General features: G+C 40.4%; 1 protein-coding gene across 10 annotated transcripts in view; it reads right to left on the reverse strand.

The window, feature by feature from the left end:
- The window catches only part of LOC106970809 (putative adhesion G protein-coupled receptor E4P), an 87,216-nt gene that overhangs the window by 45,907 nt on the left and 24,557 nt on the right, over nucleotides 1–16,752 (reverse strand). For 9 of the 10 annotated variants that reach the window (XM_053219989.1, XM_053219986.1, XM_015067493.3 and 6 more), the window contains 5 exons: nucleotides 10,420–10,655; nucleotides 8,393–8,459; nucleotides 7,487–7,578; nucleotides 6,156–6,336; nucleotides 4,114–4,209 (listed from right to left, as the gene is read on the reverse strand). In XM_053219989.1, coding sequence (XP_053075964.1) covers nucleotides 4,114–4,209; nucleotides 6,156–6,336; nucleotides 7,487–7,578; nucleotides 8,393–8,459; nucleotides 10,420–10,655 — 672 coding nt within the window. Of the gene's footprint in view, nucleotides 1–692; nucleotides 2,016–4,113; nucleotides 4,210–6,155; nucleotides 6,337–7,486; nucleotides 7,579–8,392; nucleotides 8,460–10,419; nucleotides 10,656–16,752 lie in introns of those variants that run through there. The other variant, XM_027050274.2, reaches the window with a different exon arrangement.

Below are 16,752 nucleotides of genomic sequence, written 5' to 3' on the forward strand. Positions count from 1 at the left end.
ACAAGAGGTGTTCCCCTGACGTACCACCCCCTTGGAGTGCAGAGCATGTGCGTAATAACCACATTCTGATTGAGTATTCATTTCCTGGAACAGCTGGGTGACCACAAAGGACTTTTTCACTGTGAACTAATGCCTAAGCCAGTAATTCTCAATAAGATCACTTCTGTTCCCAGGTGGTAATATCTGGAGACATTTCTGATGGTCACAGTGGGTGTGTGTGGGATGGGGGAGGTTACAGGCATCTAGTGGGTAGAGGCCAGGGATGCTGCTGCAAATCCTGCAATGCACAGCAGCTCCTGCCCGCAAAAAGAATTATCCAGGCCAAAATGTTAACAGTGCGGAGCTTGAGAATTAATGTTCTAGGTGGAGGCAGGGAAACTATCACTTACCACCTTGCAATTGATCATTAAAACATCTATCATTCTTGCCTTCCAGAAGTTTATAGTCCAGGCAGGAATGATTTACAGGCACACACGTATCATGTGTGCAATAGCACACAAAATATAGGGTAAGTCACGTCATACTGACAGTAATAGAGTAAGGAATTTCACTGAGGTCTAGAAGAATAAAGGGCTCTCAAAGGATGAAGACAGTAGTTCTTAAAGCGAAGGGGGTGAGCGAGGCAGATAAGAGAAAGAAAGCAGACCTGATGTTGGGAGGAAGTGAAAATATTGAATAGAGAGGTCCAAACCCGAAGCGCCTAGAACATTTGGCTTGTTTATTCACTTTTTGCAACTGTTTTGGATGCAAAAACAGCAGCGACATTAGCGGGGCTTAAGCACAAGGATTTGTCAACTGCCCAGGAAGGTTGCATTTCATGCAAGTTCTATTCGTGTATATTTGAAATTGCAGGATATAAAAAGTCACACCGCAGGCATGCATTTTGAAACCATGTGAATCTCCCCAATTTGTCTCCCTGAGACGAATCACATAATTTTAAAGCCGGCAAGTGGAGTGAATCATGCATTCTGTTTGCACCGCCACCATGTGGAAGAGACACTTAAGCTGATTAAGCAGAAAAAGGGACAGTCTTTGGTTCATGCCTTAAAAACTGCACAAGAAATCTCTTCAAATGAATCACGGTGAGTCTCAGCTGCTATTTTTACATTTCCTGCTGTTATTATTTAAAGTTTCTTTTAAAATACTATCTGGTAACAAAGCCATACATTTATTTATTTTGGTGCTGAAAAACACACTAAATCCAATGACTTTGAAAAGAAAATTAGAAATGTTAAAACTAAATACATAAGGCCAAAGGACTGCTGTGACCCCCCCCCCCCCCCCGCCGCTATTGGTTTGGGAGCATTTCCATGAGGACATGATGTGACATTAAGTATATGTGCTACTAAAGCGAGTGCTTGAGATCACACTAAAATTAACCTGAGTATATGAGTAGGTTTGAAAGTCATCAAGCAAAGAAGACAGTGCTGGTCTCCTGACCACTAGACATTTCCTTAGGATGCCCTCCTGAGTGGGATGGAGGTGTATTTTTACAACGCAAGAATACAACCCTGTTTTTAATATTTATTCATATGGGAGTTATTGAACTATGAAAATGTTGAGTGATGCAAGATCTTCAGGAGTATAAAGTGGAGCCAAAAATTCAGAGAGAGAAATCTGCAGGCTGAATCCAGATGTTGGCCAATAAATCCTGGGCAAGGTAGTATTAGCTGGAAGATGAAAATCCCCTTATTTCCCTCGTTGTTAAAAAGAATTCTCTGAGCATTTAATGGCACACGATATACAATTCTGGGTTTGGGGGTCTCAGTAGTCTCTCGACACCCCTTTCTTTCTATGGAGACAGAAGCCAAAATAGGGAAAAGAGTCACGAGTGCTTTCAGGAGAAAGACAGATGGTGGCATTTGTCCCATCCATGTGTCACCACAGAGGGCGCTGTCCACAGCAGCTCAGTTTGCTGGTTTTAGCCAAAGAGCAGAGATCAGAGTCTGAGGCTGTGGTTGAACAGACGCAGCGTCTCTTCTGCGATAGAATTCTGATGATGTTGTTGGTTCCTCCTATTTGGGGGGAAATAATGTGTAGAAAAAGCTGAAGAGAAATTAACACCTCAGAAATTACCTAGGACTTCCAGCAGTGCCTAGATAGAACAAGCAAGAATTTCTTTAAGGTCCAAAACTCAGTAAAGAGGTCCTAATATATGGCTTACAGCCTCTCCCATCCCCAAACACCATCTGCAATGGTCTTTTTATTTGTTTGATCTTTTCACAAACATTTACAGGGTGTTTACTGTGGACCAGGCAGCGTCCTGAGCTCTTAGCACATATGACCTCACTTACTTCTCATGACGAGATAGATACTATTATCATCCTCATTTACAGATGAAGAAACTGAGGCACAGAGACATTAAGTGGCTAGCATAAGTTGATGCAGCCTGGAACTGGTGGAGTTGTCACTTGAACCCAGGCATGTTGGCTCCATTCAAACAGTGACGAATCACTTAAATGCTACAGAGGATCAGTAATGACTGTAAGGATGGATATGCGCTTTTTACAGAGAAAAGTGTTGTCCAAAGATAAGGGGACAAGATTACTGTTTGGGGCCTTCTATGTAGCTGACTTTTGATAATTTGGTATTAATAAAAAACAGCGTTGACATGGTTCAGAGTAGAGCAAAGTGCTTTCATGTACATTGTTTCGTTCCTCAATCAATTGGGCATTTCAACGATGAATGAATTGAGGCTCAGAGAAGTTAAATTATTTGCCCATCATCTACCACCTAAAATCTGAAAGAGTCAAAATACGAACTCAAATCTGGTGAACCCCAGAATCCACACTATGGATTCTACTATATGACATGTTTTGGGGGACTACAAGCATTGGGAAAGTTCTTTTACACAGTTCAGGTTGACATATCCTTTGGCCGCTGCTGATTCTAGCCAAGAGGTGAACCTGTGGCATACACTGATAGGACATAGTCAGCAGCCACTAAGCAGAATTGTCCTTAATATGAGAGTGCATGTCCTATCAAGCTGGTCCCAATATTGTTGACAATCTGGGGTGACAACTCTGGTGACAACTAAGGAAAGCTGTCAACTTTCAGAGAAAAACAGACCCAAGTTGGAACCCTCTACCCAGCTGAGTAGCTTTGAGCAAATCATGTGGACTCTCCCAGTCTGTTTGCTCATCTGTAAGCAAGGAATTTAGACACTCAACATCTTTTGTGGGCCAGGCATTGCTCTAGGTAGAAGGAAAACAATAGTGACCACAACAGTGAAACTTACAGGGGAGCAGAGGCTGACCAAAAGCAAATACTTCAATGTTTTTAAGACTAAGACAAATATCATACAGAGAGGCACATCACACAGAGAATTAAAATAGAATGTAGTGACAGAGACTGTGAAGGGCTGTCACTGTGACCACCTTAGTGAAAACCAAACTCCCCTCACCCCATGTGTCCTGATTTCTCTTCACTGCTCTGTATTTTTCTATAGCACACATCACTTTGTGATGTACTGTATAATCTACACTTGGGGGTTTATTGTCAGACCCCCCCCCCACTCCAACATCAGTCCTGTGAAGGCAAGGATTTTTGTCAATGTGTCCACTGCTGTTTCCCCAACACCTAATACAGTATCTAGCATGTACTGGATAATCAATAAATATTTGTTAAATGAGTGTTGTTAAATTATCATTTGGATTATTTGTGGAATATCCAAATTTGTGGAAAGACTTGGGAGAGGGAGAGAAAGAGAGAGAGAGGATGAAAGAAAGAGAGAGAGAGAAAGACAGGGATGGAAGGAAGGAATAAAGGAATGAATGAAGGAGGGAAGAAGGAGGGAAGGAGGGATGATAAAGGAGGGATAGAGGATAGGGAAGGAAGGAGGAAGGAGGGATGAAGGAAGAAAGGGAGAGAGGGGAGAAGGAAGGGAGGGAGGGAAGGAGGGAGAAAGGGAAAGAGAGAAAAAGAGAGAGAGAAAGCAAGCAAGCAAGCAGAACTCCACTGGTTTTGGTCTCAAAAACCAGAAACCAGCAGCATAATGCAGGAAGCTAATGAAATTTCTCTTTTCTTTTAGATCAAGGACCAGGAAGCTCTTGGTTGTAGGAGACGTTGGGTTTAGCAAGTACACATCACTGCAGAGAAGCTGATCTCACTTACCATTTTGGTTTGGATCGTAGAGCGAGATACGTCAAAGCTTTCAGTCTCAATCGCTTTCCAGATCCCACTAAACCACTTCTTGTATTCCATTCGCACCTGAGGAATATAGAGGTTTGTGTCATGTCCAGAGCTTGGTTAGAGAGAAAGGACCCCAAATAGGAGGCCAAAGATATAGATGCCAAGCCCTATGACTGCCTTTTCATTACTTTTCTGTATAGTCCTCTTGTTAATTCATTCTGAAATTCAACTTTCTCATTGTGGAAAAGGCATTTACTAGATGTTGGGCACTACAAAGTCTCTACAGAGAGACTTTGAACCCAGTGGTTCATCAAAGTGGTGGTGATGATGATGCTGAGAACAAGGAGGAGGAGGATGGTGAAGGTGATTATGGTGATGCTGCTGGTGGTGATTATAAGGATGAAGCTATGTTCAATACACTTTGCACCATATGCAATGTCATCTTCCATAAACCAAAGGAGAAAGGCTCTTCCCTTATCAGCAATTGAAGGTAAAGAATCTGAAGCTTGTGGAAGTACATGGACTTGCCCAAGGTCATACAGACAGAATTCAACACCTCATGATTCTTACTCAGGGCCCCAAACTAACCACTACGTACAAACACCCCCTGTGATTACATGGATTCCCTTCATGTAACCTGCTTAACATGTCTGAAAAAGATATTTAAATACTTAATACTCAACATTATTTTACAAAGACACTTAAGTTGTACTTCATTTTTGGGTGTGAGGAGTACCAAGCATTGAGAAGGCACTAGAAGACGAAAGAGAAATTAAAAAGTGTTACGATGGTCTTTTTGCCACAAGCATCTTAATTGATGGTAGTTCCACTCAATAGCAAAGGGAGGGTGGGGAAGTCAGGAAAATTGTTTCCAATATTCTACGAGGAGTAAAATCATAATAATGACCCTCACAAGAACTGCGTGAGGAGATTCATATTGCATTATCTCATTTAATTCTCAACCCTATGAGGCACGTATTGCCATATACACAGATGAGAAGATTGAGGCTCAGAGAGGGTAAGAAAGCTGCCCACACAGCAGCCTACTCAGTGTAAAACCTAACGCTAGAGCTGAAGTCTCTCTGTTTTTGGCATATTATGCCAAATTTTCCAGTGCCCCTCCCTAAAGTGCACTACACTGTAAGAGGATTATGTGTCCTCTTTCTGGTGAACTCAGGTATGGCCACATGACTAGCTCCAGCCAATGAAAGAGAACTAATTCAGATACAGTTGGCCAGGATCTCCTTTCCCTTTGCCACAAGAATACCAATATTCCAGATAAGGGCTGCCCCTTCAGCCTGTATCCCAGAGTGAAGACAATGTAGATCAAGACACAGTTATGTAGCATGAGCAAGAAATAAACTTTATTGTTGTCACCCACTGAAATTAGGGGGTGGTGGCTATTTGTTACTGCAGCATAATCTCCCTTATCCTGACTGATAAATTCTCTGCTATGGACTAAGTTGTGTCTCCTCAAAATTCATATGTTAAAGGCTTAACCTCCCAGGATGATTGTATTTGAAGATATGACCTTTATAGGAGTGACTAAGAATAAATGGTAGAGCCCTGATCCAATAGGATTAGTGTCCTGTTAAAAAGAAACATAAAAGCTCTCTCTCCTTGTCTCTCCTATGGAAGGACACAGCAAGAAGGTGGACTTCTAAAAAAAAAAAAAAAAAAGAGCATTCTCACCAGAACCCAACTGCACAGTCACCCTGACCTCAGATTTCCAGCCTCCAGAATTATAAGAGATATTTCTGTTGTCCAAGCCACATGATCTATGATATTTTGTCCTGTCATCTCCAGCTGACAAAAGCACACTTTTAAGATAGAGATTGGAATGTGAAATTTAGTTAGATGCACCCAGAACACACAGCATACCCAAGCAGCACCTAAATCTTTTTCCCAGAATCAAGGCAACCACAAGATACAAATATAAAAGATCAGAAAAGGGTGAGAATGTGAATAGCCATTCAATAAGATGGTGGGACTCAGCTGGTGATAAATAAAACAATTAGCCTTACCTGGCGATTAAGGAGACAGTGTACCACAAAGAGCAAAACCCCCTGCAGGACATTGATGATGGTGAATGTGTAGGCAATGACTGATCCGATCACCTTCCCGAACTCTTCAACCATAAAATAGCCAAGGCCCCAAGAACAGCCCAGTATAAATAGCTGAGCAATGGCTTTAAATGTCATGACTCTGGGAAGGAACAGGAGTAATAATAACTATCACTGATCATTATATGTTGGGCACTGTGCTAAATGCTTTGCATGCATTACCTGATTTAAACTTCGCATCACCTCATGTGCTTAAGTGACTCATGCAAAGTCATACAACTCGAAGATGAGGCAGAACCCATGCTTTCAATCACTGCTTCTGAGAATAATGCTTTCTCCTATTCTTGGAAATGATTTATCTGAACCTATTGGAAGATGTGTGGAAAGTGCCTTCTAGAAAGTTGTACTGAAAATGTATACTGATGATGATATCATGACTTCAGATCATAGCATGCTGTTGGGCTCCTTCAAGAAAATTGTGTTTTGTCAAACAGAAGCGTTGTTGATGGCAACTGTCTGGGACAGCTGACGTGTGTGAGTGTGTGCATGCACATGGTGTGAGCCTACACTCATCCATACATGTGTAGAAGGATGAGGAAACACTAAGAAGGGGGACACTCTGACCCTCTAGGGCAGAAAACACCAAGGCTAGGAGATGTTGGTTGGTATGATAAGTAGAGGAGATCAAAGCCAGGGTCTGAAGTTGGAAAGATGCTCCTTAAGTTTTGTTCATCTGACTCACAAATGCACCTGACTCTTGCCCACTTTTGGGTAACATGAGTACCTGCTCCTCATATCAATGGGGGATAGTAGTCATGCCCACCTCATAGATTGGAGTTATAGGCATTCAGTGAAACAATATTGGTAAATTCCCATCATCTATCAAGTTCCTAGTTAATATTAGTTGTTCTTATCATTTCCAGTTATTTAGATCAGTGCCAGTAAGAACTGAGTGTCTACACCCAAGGATAATGGAGCCCCCAGAAGTGGGTGGACTCACGAGGTTGGGGAGAGATGATAATATTGATACTCTTGGCATGAATTTCATATGAACAGTATGCTACACACAGGAGCACCCAATGAATGTTTGTTGAGGAAAGAGATCAAGAAGTACATTAAGCTACCTGAAAATTATAGTTTTTACTTCTAGAAATTGTACCCCACTTACCCTTTATCCAGTACCAGGATATTTTATATTAGATTTTTATATGGGTTTTTCATTCCCAGTCAGAAAGAAAAGTAGTCCTGTAGGAAAAAATCTGTGGATACCACGGATTCTAGGGCCTTCTTACCTGGTATCCTGAATGGTAGAAACTTCTTTGTTGAGGGAGGAAAGTTTACTTCTCAAAATCCACAGGATTTGAAAGTAGAGCACCAAGTTTATCTGTGGACACAGAACTAAAAGTTGACTTGGAATTTTCTCTGGAGTCTAGGTCATGCAACCTAGTTTGAGTTGGACCTAAGAATCTTTCCCCAAAAGATACAGGCCTCGTTGGATGCTATGCTATGGTCTGGTCTTTTATACAGCACATTGTGTATATATGAACTTGTGGCACTTGGTGCTTGATTAGGGTGACTATATAATTTATCATTCAAACCAAGACACCTAGAAAGTGAAAGAGTACTCTTGATAGCTATAGCAGGACAATGATGTGATCAGGAAGTTGCTGACAAACAGGAAAACATATCACTCTATGAAGAGTAGATACTTGCTGAATATTTGTTAAAAATTTTTTAAAATGTTTACTTATTTTTTTTAAAGAGAGGGAAAGAGAGTGTGAGTGGGGGACGCCATAGAGAGAGGGAGAAACAGAATCTGAATCAGGTTCCAGGCTCTGAGCTGTCAGCACAGAGCCCGATGCAGGGCTCAAACTCACAAACTACGAGATCATGACCTGAGCGAAGTTGGATGTTTAACCGACTGAACCACACAGATGCCCCACTAAATAGTTGTTGAATGAACAAATGTGGGATTTTTAGAAGAATCTCCAGCAGAGGGTTATATTACATCAGAGTAACAAGTGAACCAGGAGGGAGTCTGGGAAAGAGATATGGAGACTGTGTTTTCAGGAAGAGGGGTAAATCACATTAGACTATATTTTCCTTATCCTCACCTCACTTCTGCTTTAACAGAAAGAAACACACTATGCTTGGCAAACCCAGGGCAGGCACATCAATAACTATCACTAGTCACCCACCAAGATAATGACTGCCACTGGTCCCATAAAACTCCAGATGAACGCTTTTTCATGCTTGAGCCAGCAGCTGTTGAGAGAAAGGTGTGCATTAGCTATTTCTCAGAAGGCAAAGGTCTTGAATTCAGACTCCTATAGCAAGATCCAACCAGTGCCAGGAATCATTTAATTCAGAGCCTGGACTTTAGATGGAATCAGACATGGGTCCTCATCTGACATAAGCCGTGTGCTCTAAGCCTCAGTTTCCCCAAGTGTAGAGTGGGGGCAAACAGAAGGATTAAAAGATTAAATAATTACCGTGGTTACATGCAAAGTCTTGAAGTCAGTTAGGGTCGCTCCTATGACTTTGTTCTCCTTCAATATTGTGTTAGCTATTTAGGGTCTTTTTCTTCTCTGTACAAACATTAGAATAATTGTATCAATATCTACAAAATAATTTTCTGAGAATGTGGTTGAGAATGCATTCAATCTACAGATCAAGTTGGGAAGAACTGACAGACTGACTTCTTGACAATATTGAGTTTTCCTATCCATGAACATGGACTATCTCTCCGTTTATTTGAAACTTCTTTTATTTCTTTCATCAGGATTTTGCACTTTTCCTAATATAGATCTTGTAGGAAAGATTAAAATGAGATAATGTGCATACAAATTTGAGTACAGTTCCTGGCAAAGAGGTAAGGCTCAATAAACAGTACCCTAATAATGATTGCTATAAGAAAGAGAGTAAAAATAATAACAGCTACAGCAATAAAAACTACCAACACAAATTAAATATGTTCCATATACCAAATACTCAGCTGCCCAAATACCTTTTATTATGTCATGGCTTATGTTGGCAAAGTTAGCATAATTTATTCTAAACAGAGACCTCACAGCATAAAACTGGTCAATTTAACAAGCAATTGCCAACACTGAGTGGGCAGAAAAGCTCCCACACTTAAGTTCTATTCTAAGGGTTGTAAACAATAGCCCACAGGGCAAATCCAGTTCACCCCAGGTTTTTATAGATAAAGTTTTATTGAAACACAGCCACACTCATCTATTAACATATGGTCTATGACTTGGCTTCTCTCTCACTACAAGGACAACACTAGGTAATTGCCACAAAGACCATATAACCCGTAGAGACAAAAACAGGTACAATTTGGCCTTTTATAAAGTTTACCAACCCCTGATCTACCCTGCCACTGTATCTCCAGAATCATTCTGGCAGGATGTATGGTTCAAGCTGGAGATGGGGCTTCTTTTTTTCAAGAGGGACACCTTTGTGCATGATACCTTAGTACATGCATACCTGCTTCCTAACCTAAGCCCCATTGCCAATATACTAGCTTCTTCAACTAACTTTATGGAGCTTTCTAAACTTCTTTAGTCAGGCTAAAAATGCTGCCTTGGGAATTCTGAACTTACTCTCTTTTTAGCTGTGACCTTGAGAAAGTTTCTTAGATGGACTAAGTACCAGGTGTCCTGTGTATGAAGTAACAAACAGTGCTGATTCCACAGGGTCATGGGGAGAATAAGAAAATACTGCGTTATCTCTGATACAGAACAGGACCTCTAGATTTATTGCTATCGTTGTTACTCTTTACATTTGGGGGATTAACCTCAACCTATTCAAACTACTCTTTCAGAATCCTACAGAACATAGAGACCACAGGTGGGCTTTTATGTTCCTGAGTTTCCCAAATGTGCTTTTTTTTCCCTCCCTAATTTCCTAAACTGAATTCAAAATTTTATGTGTAAGTACATTTGTCTGAAAGGTACATTTCCCTATTTGGGGAAATAGGCTCTAGGTTTTACCAAAGTTCTTAAGAGGATCCAACCCCAAAGATGCTGAGAACCATTCCTCTAGGAATTTTGAAGAGAAAATAGAATTCTGGCTCAAAAAAAAAAAAAAAAAAAAAAAAAAAAAAGGACTGGTTTGATGTATAACTCACAACAGCAAATGTGCTGAAATGTTTTTTGATTTCAGATCTCGCATCAGCCATGGACACAACTTCTACCCTAAAGGCACACATCGTTCTTACCGATCATATGTTCCATAATTTTGGGGTCCTACTATTGCAGACACAGCCACAATCAGAGCTGGAACCCCATAGCCAAAAGGGCACATGAACCTCTTCTTGAATTTGCCTGCACTGGTGTAATTGGCCACCTTGAGGTTTCTGACGGTTAGGAAAAGCTGTAGCCCTTCAAGGAGCATCCAGGTGAAGGAGGCCAGGTAGAGGTAGTGCAGCACACCAGCGATGATGGAACACAGCACCTGCAGGGGAGACAAGAGTTAGGAGTGTTGTCTCCACCTGATCCGATCCTCAGCAGTTGACATTTCCTGGATGTTGACCTGCATTTTCTTTTTATTTAATGTTTATTTGCTTTCGAGAGAGAGAAAGACAGACAGAGCATGAGTGGGAGAGGGGCAGAGAGAGGGAGACACAGAATCTGAAACAGGCTTCAGGCTCTGAGCTGTCAGCACAGAGCCCGACATGGGCTCAAACCCATGAACTGCAAGATTGTGACCTGAGCCGAAGTCGGAGGCTTAACCGACTGAGCCACCCAGATGCCCCCTGCATTTTCAATCCTAACATCTATGACATTTTGCCTACGGGCAACACATTGTGGGGAGCTCTCACTGGCCCATGCTTACCCCATGGATGGGGCAGGCCAGAAGTGCTGAGGAATAAATACCACACAAACAGTCATCAGATCCATGATGGATCAGAGTTGGTAGATGAATATTCCATGGCCCTTATCCTTTGGGTAGGTGAGATGCTTAATTTTTTTGTGTTAACTCAACTGAGCTAAGGAAAATGCCCAGATAACTGGTAAAACATTATTCCTGGGTGTGTCTGTGAGGGTGTTTCAGGTATATATTACCATTTGAATCAGTAAACTGAGCAAAGAAGATCACCCTAACCAATGAGGGTGGGCATCATCCAATCAATGGAGAGCCTAAATTAAATTTTTATGGAGGAAGAGAGAATTTGCTCTATCTATCTGAGTTGGGACATCTCTCTTCTTAAGCCCTCAGACATTGGTAGTTATGGTTCCAATAAAAAAAAGACTATTTTACGAAACATTTTTTTTTTTTTTTTTACAAAAACAGAAGGTAGGCCTGACTCAGCCTCAGCACTGTCATTTGCCAATCTCTGCCCATTTTCTAATGAGGAAACTAAAGCCCAAAGAGATTAAAATCTCACCCAAGATCATACAACTAAAAAATAAAAAGGGATTTGAAACGCAAACCATCTTTAAAGACTATACTTAGTCTTTTTAAATTTTTCTTATTGCTTATTTATTTTTGAGACAGAGAGGCAGAGTGAGAGCAGGGAGGGGCAGAGAGAGAAGAAGACACAGAATCTGAAGCAGGTTCCAGGCTCTGACATGTCAGCACAGAGCCCAATGCAGGGCTTCAACTCATGAACTGTGAGATCATGACCTGAGCCAGAGTCGGATGCTTTAACTGACTGAGCCACCCAGGCACCCCAAGACTATACTTACTCTTTTAAAAAAAATTTACATCCAAGTTAGTTAGCATATAGTGCAACAATGATTTCAAGGGTAGATTCCTTGAATCTGTGCCTCTTACCCATTTAGCCCATCCCCCCCCACAACCCCTCCAGTAACCCTCTGTTTGTTCTCCATATTTAAGAGTCTCTTCTGTTTTGTCCCCCTCCCTATTTTTATATTATTTTTGTTTCCCTTCCCTTATGTTCATCTGTTTTGTCTCTTAAAGTCCTCATATGAGTGAAGTCATATATTTGTCTTTCTCTCTCTGATTTTGCTTAGCATAACACCCTCCAGTTCCATCCACATAGTTGCAAATGGCAAGATTTTATTCTTTTTGATTGCCAAGTAATACTCCATTGTGTATATATACCACATCTACTCTATCCCTTCATCCATCAAGGGACATTTGGCCTCTTTCCATTCTTTGGCTATTGTTGATAGTGCTGCTATGAACATTTGGGTGCATGTACCCCTTTGAAACAGCACACCTGTATCCCTTGGATAAATACCTAGTAGTGCAATTTCTCGGTCATAGGGTAGTTCTAGTTTTAATTTTTTGAGGAATCTCCATACTGTTTTCCAGAGTGGCTGCACCAGTTTGCATTCCCACCATCAGTGCCAAAGAGCTCCTCTCTCTCCGCATCCTCGCCAAAATCTGTTGTTGCCTGAGTTGTTCATTTTAGCCATTCTGACAGGTGTAAGGTGGTATCTCATTGTGGTTTTGATTTGTATTTCTCTGATGATGAGTGAGTTGAGCATTTTTTTCATGTGTCGGTTGGCCATCTGGATGTCTTCTTTGGAGAAGTGTCTATTCATGTCTTTTGCCCATTTCTTCACTGGATTATTTGTGTTTTGGGTGTTGAGTTTGGTAAATTCTTTGTAGATTTTGGATACTAACCCTTTATCTGATATGTCATTTGCAAATATCTTCTCCCATTCTGTCGGTTGCCTTTTAGTTTTGCTGATTGTTTCCTTCACTGTGCAGAAGCTTTTTATTTTGATGAGGTCCCAGTAGTTCATTCTTGTTTTTGTTTCCCTTGCCTCCAGAGACGTGTTGAGTAAGAAGTTGCCGTGGCCAAGATCAAAGAGGTTTTTGCCTGCTTTCTCCTAGAGGATTTTGATGGCTTCCTGTCTTAGGTCTTTCATCCATTTTATTTTTGTGTATGGTGTAAGAAAGTGGTCCAGGTTCATTCTTCTGCATGTTGCTGTCCAGTTTTCCCAGTACCACAGGCTGAAAAGACTGTTTTTATTCCATTGGATATTCTTTCTTGCTTTGTCTAAGATTAGTTGGCCATGCATTTGTGGGTCTATTTCTGGGTTCTCTATTCTGTTCCATTGATCTGAGTGTCTGTTCTTCTGCAAGTACCATACTGCCTTCATGATTATAGTTTTGTAGTACAGCCTGAAGTCTGGGATTGTGATGCCTCCTGCTTTGGTTTTCTTTTTCAAGATTGCATTGGCTATTTGGGGTCTTTTCTGGTTCCATACAAATTTTAGAATTATTTGTTCTAGCTCTGTGAAAAATGCTGGTGTTATTTCGGTAAGGATTGCATTGAATATGTAGATTGCTTTGGGTAGTATCGACATTTTAACAATATTTATTCTTCCTATCCAGGAGCATGGAATATTTTTCCATTTTTTGTGTCTTCTTCAATTTCTTTCATAAGCTTTCTATAGTTTTCAGCATATAGGTTTTTCACCTCTTTGCTTAGATTTATTCCAAGGTATTTTATGGTTCTTGGTGCAATTGTAAATGGATTTGATTCCTTGATTTTTCTGTTGCTTCATTGTTGGTGAATGGGAATGCAACTGATTTCTGTGCATTGACTTGATATCCTGCAACTTTGCTGAATTCATGAATCAGTTCTAGCAGTTTTTTGGTGGAATCTTTTGGGTTTTCCATATAGAGTATCATGTCATCTGTGAAGAGTGAAAGTTTGACCTCCTCCTGGACGATTTGGATGCCTTTTATTTCTTTGTGTTGCCTGATTGCACAGGCTAAGACTTCCAATACTATTTTGAATAACACTGGTTAGAATGACATCCCTGTCTTGTTCCTGACCTTAGGGGGAAAGCTCTCAGCTTTTCCCCATTGAGGATGATATTATCAGTTGTTCTTTCGTATATGGCTTTTGTGATCTCGAGGTATGATCCTTCTATCCCTACTATCTTGAGGGTTTTTATCAAGAAAGGATGCTGTATTTTGTCAAATGCTTTCTCTGCACCTATTGAGAGGATCATATGGCTCTTGTCCTTTCTTTTATTGATGTGATGAATCACGTTAATTATTTTGCAGATATTGAACCAGCCCTGCATCACAGGTATAAATCCCACGTGGTCGTGGTGAATAGTTTTTTTTAATGTGTTGTTGGATCCAGTTGGCTAATATCTTGTTGAGGATTTTTGCATCCATGTTCATCAGGGAAATTGGTCTATGGTTCTCCTTTTTAGTGGGGTCTCTGTCTGGTTTTGGAATCAAGGTAATGCTGGCTTCACAGAAAGAGTTTGGAAAGTTCTCCTTCCATTTCTATTTTTTAGAACAGCTTCAAGAGAATAGGTGTTAACTCTTTCTTAAATGTTTGGTAGAATTCCCCTGGAAAGCCATCTGGCCCTGGAATCTTGTTTTTTGGCAGATTTTTTATTACTAATTCCATATATTTACTGGTTATGGGTCTGTTCAAATTTTCTATTTCTTCCTGTTTCAGTTTTGGTAGTGTATATGTTTCTAGGAATTTTTCCATTTCTTTCAGAATGCCCATTTTATTGGCATATAATTGCACATAATATTCTATTATAGTTTTTATTTCTGTTGTGTTGGTTATGATCTCTCCTCTTTCATTCTTGATTTTATTTATTTGGGTCCTTTCCTTTTTCTTTTTTGTTCAAACTGGCTAGTGGTTTATCAATTTTCTTAATTCTTTCAAAGAACAAGCTTCTGGTTTCATTGACCTGTTCTACTTTTTTTTTGGTTGATAGCATTAATTTCTGCTCTCATCTTTATCATTTCTTGTCTTCTGCTGGTTTTGGGTTTTATTTGATGTTCTTTTTCCAGCTCCTTAAGGTGTAAGGTGCATCTAAGACCTTTTTTCCTTCTTTAGGAAGGCCTGGATTGCTATATACTTCCCTCTTATGACTGTCTTTGCTGCATCCCAGAGGTTTGGCTGTGGTGTTACCATTTTCATTGGCTTCCATATACTTTTTAATTTCCTCTTCAGCTACTTGGTTAGCCATTCATTCCTTAGTAGGATGTTCTTTAGTCTCCAAGTATTTGTTACCTTTCCAAATTTTTTCCTGTGGCTGATTTCAAGTTTCATAGCATCGTGGTCTGAAAATATGCATGGTATGATCTTGATTTTTTGTACTTGCTGAGGGCTGATTTGTGTCCCAATATGTGGTCTATTCTGGAGAACATTCCATGTGCACTGGAGAAGAATGTATACTCTGCTTCTTTAGGATGAAATGTTCTGAATATATGTGTTAAGTCCATCTGGTCCAGTGTGTCATTCAAAGCCATTGTTTCCTTGTTGATTTTTTTTAACGTTTGTTTATTTATTTATTTATTTTGAGACAGAGAGAGACAGAGCATGAACGGGGGAGGGGCAGAGAGAGAGGGAGACACAGAATCGGAAGCAGGCTCCAGGCTTCGAGCCATCAGCCCAGAGCCTGACACGGGGCTCAAACTCACGGACCGCGAGATCGTGACCTGAGCTGAAGTTGGACGCTTAACCAACTGAGCCACCCAGGCTCCCCATCCTTGTTTTTGATTAGATGATGTGTCCATTGCTGTGAGTGAGGTGTTGAAGTCTCCTACTATTATGGTATTATTATCGATGAGTTACTTTATGTTTGTGATTGATTTATATATTTGGGTGTTCCACATTTGGTGCATAAATATTTACAATTGTTATGTCTTCTTGGTGGATAGACCCCTTAATTGTGACATAAGGACCTTCTTCATCTCTTGATACAGTCTTTATTTTAAAGCCTAGATTGTCTGATATGGCTTTAAGTATGGCTTAAATATTGTCTGATATGGCTTAAAGTATGGCTACTCGGGCTTTCTTTTGTTGACCATTAGCATGATAGTTGGTTCTCCATCCCCTTACTTTCAATCTGAAGGTGTCTTTATGTCTAAAGTGGGTCTCTTGTAGACAGCATATAGATGGATCTTGTTTTCTTATCCATTCTGTTACTCTAAGTCTTTTGATTGAAGCATTTAGTCCATTGACGTTTAGAGTGAGTACTGAAAGGTATGAGTTTATTGTCATTATGATGCTTGTAGAGTTGGGAGTTTCTGGTGGTGTTTTCTGGTCCTTTCTAATCTTTGTTGCTTTTGGTATGTATGTATGTATGTATGTATGTATGTATGTATGTTTGTATGTATGTATTTTCATCTTTTCTCCCCTCAGGGAGTCCCCCTTCAAATTTCTTGCAGGGCTGGTTTAGTGCTCACAAACTCCTTTAATTTTTGTCCATCTGGGAAACTTTTTCTCTATCCTTCTATTTTGAGTGATAGCCTTGCTGGATGAAGAATTCTTGGCTACATATTTTTCTGAGTCAGCACATTGAACATATCTTCCCACTCCTTTCTGGTCTGCCAAGTTTCTGTGGATAGGTCTGCTACAAACCTGATCTGTCTTCCCTTGTAGGTTAAGGATTTTTTTTTCCCCTTGCTGCTTTCATGATTTTCTCCTTGTCTATTTTGTGAATTTGACTACGATATGCCTTATTGATGGTCGGTTTTTGTTGAATCTAATGGAAGCTCTCTGTGCTTCCTGGATTTTGATGTGTCTTTCCCCAGGTTAGGAAAGTTTTCTGTTATGATTTGCTCACATAACCCTTCTACCCCTATT

The sequence above is a fragment of the Acinonyx jubatus genome, chromosome A2, assembly GCF_027475565.1.
Source record: "Acinonyx jubatus isolate Ajub_Pintada_27869175 chromosome A2, VMU_Ajub_asm_v1.0, whole genome shotgun sequence".
Lineage (NCBI taxonomy): Eukaryota > Metazoa > Chordata > Mammalia > Carnivora > Felidae > Acinonyx > Acinonyx jubatus.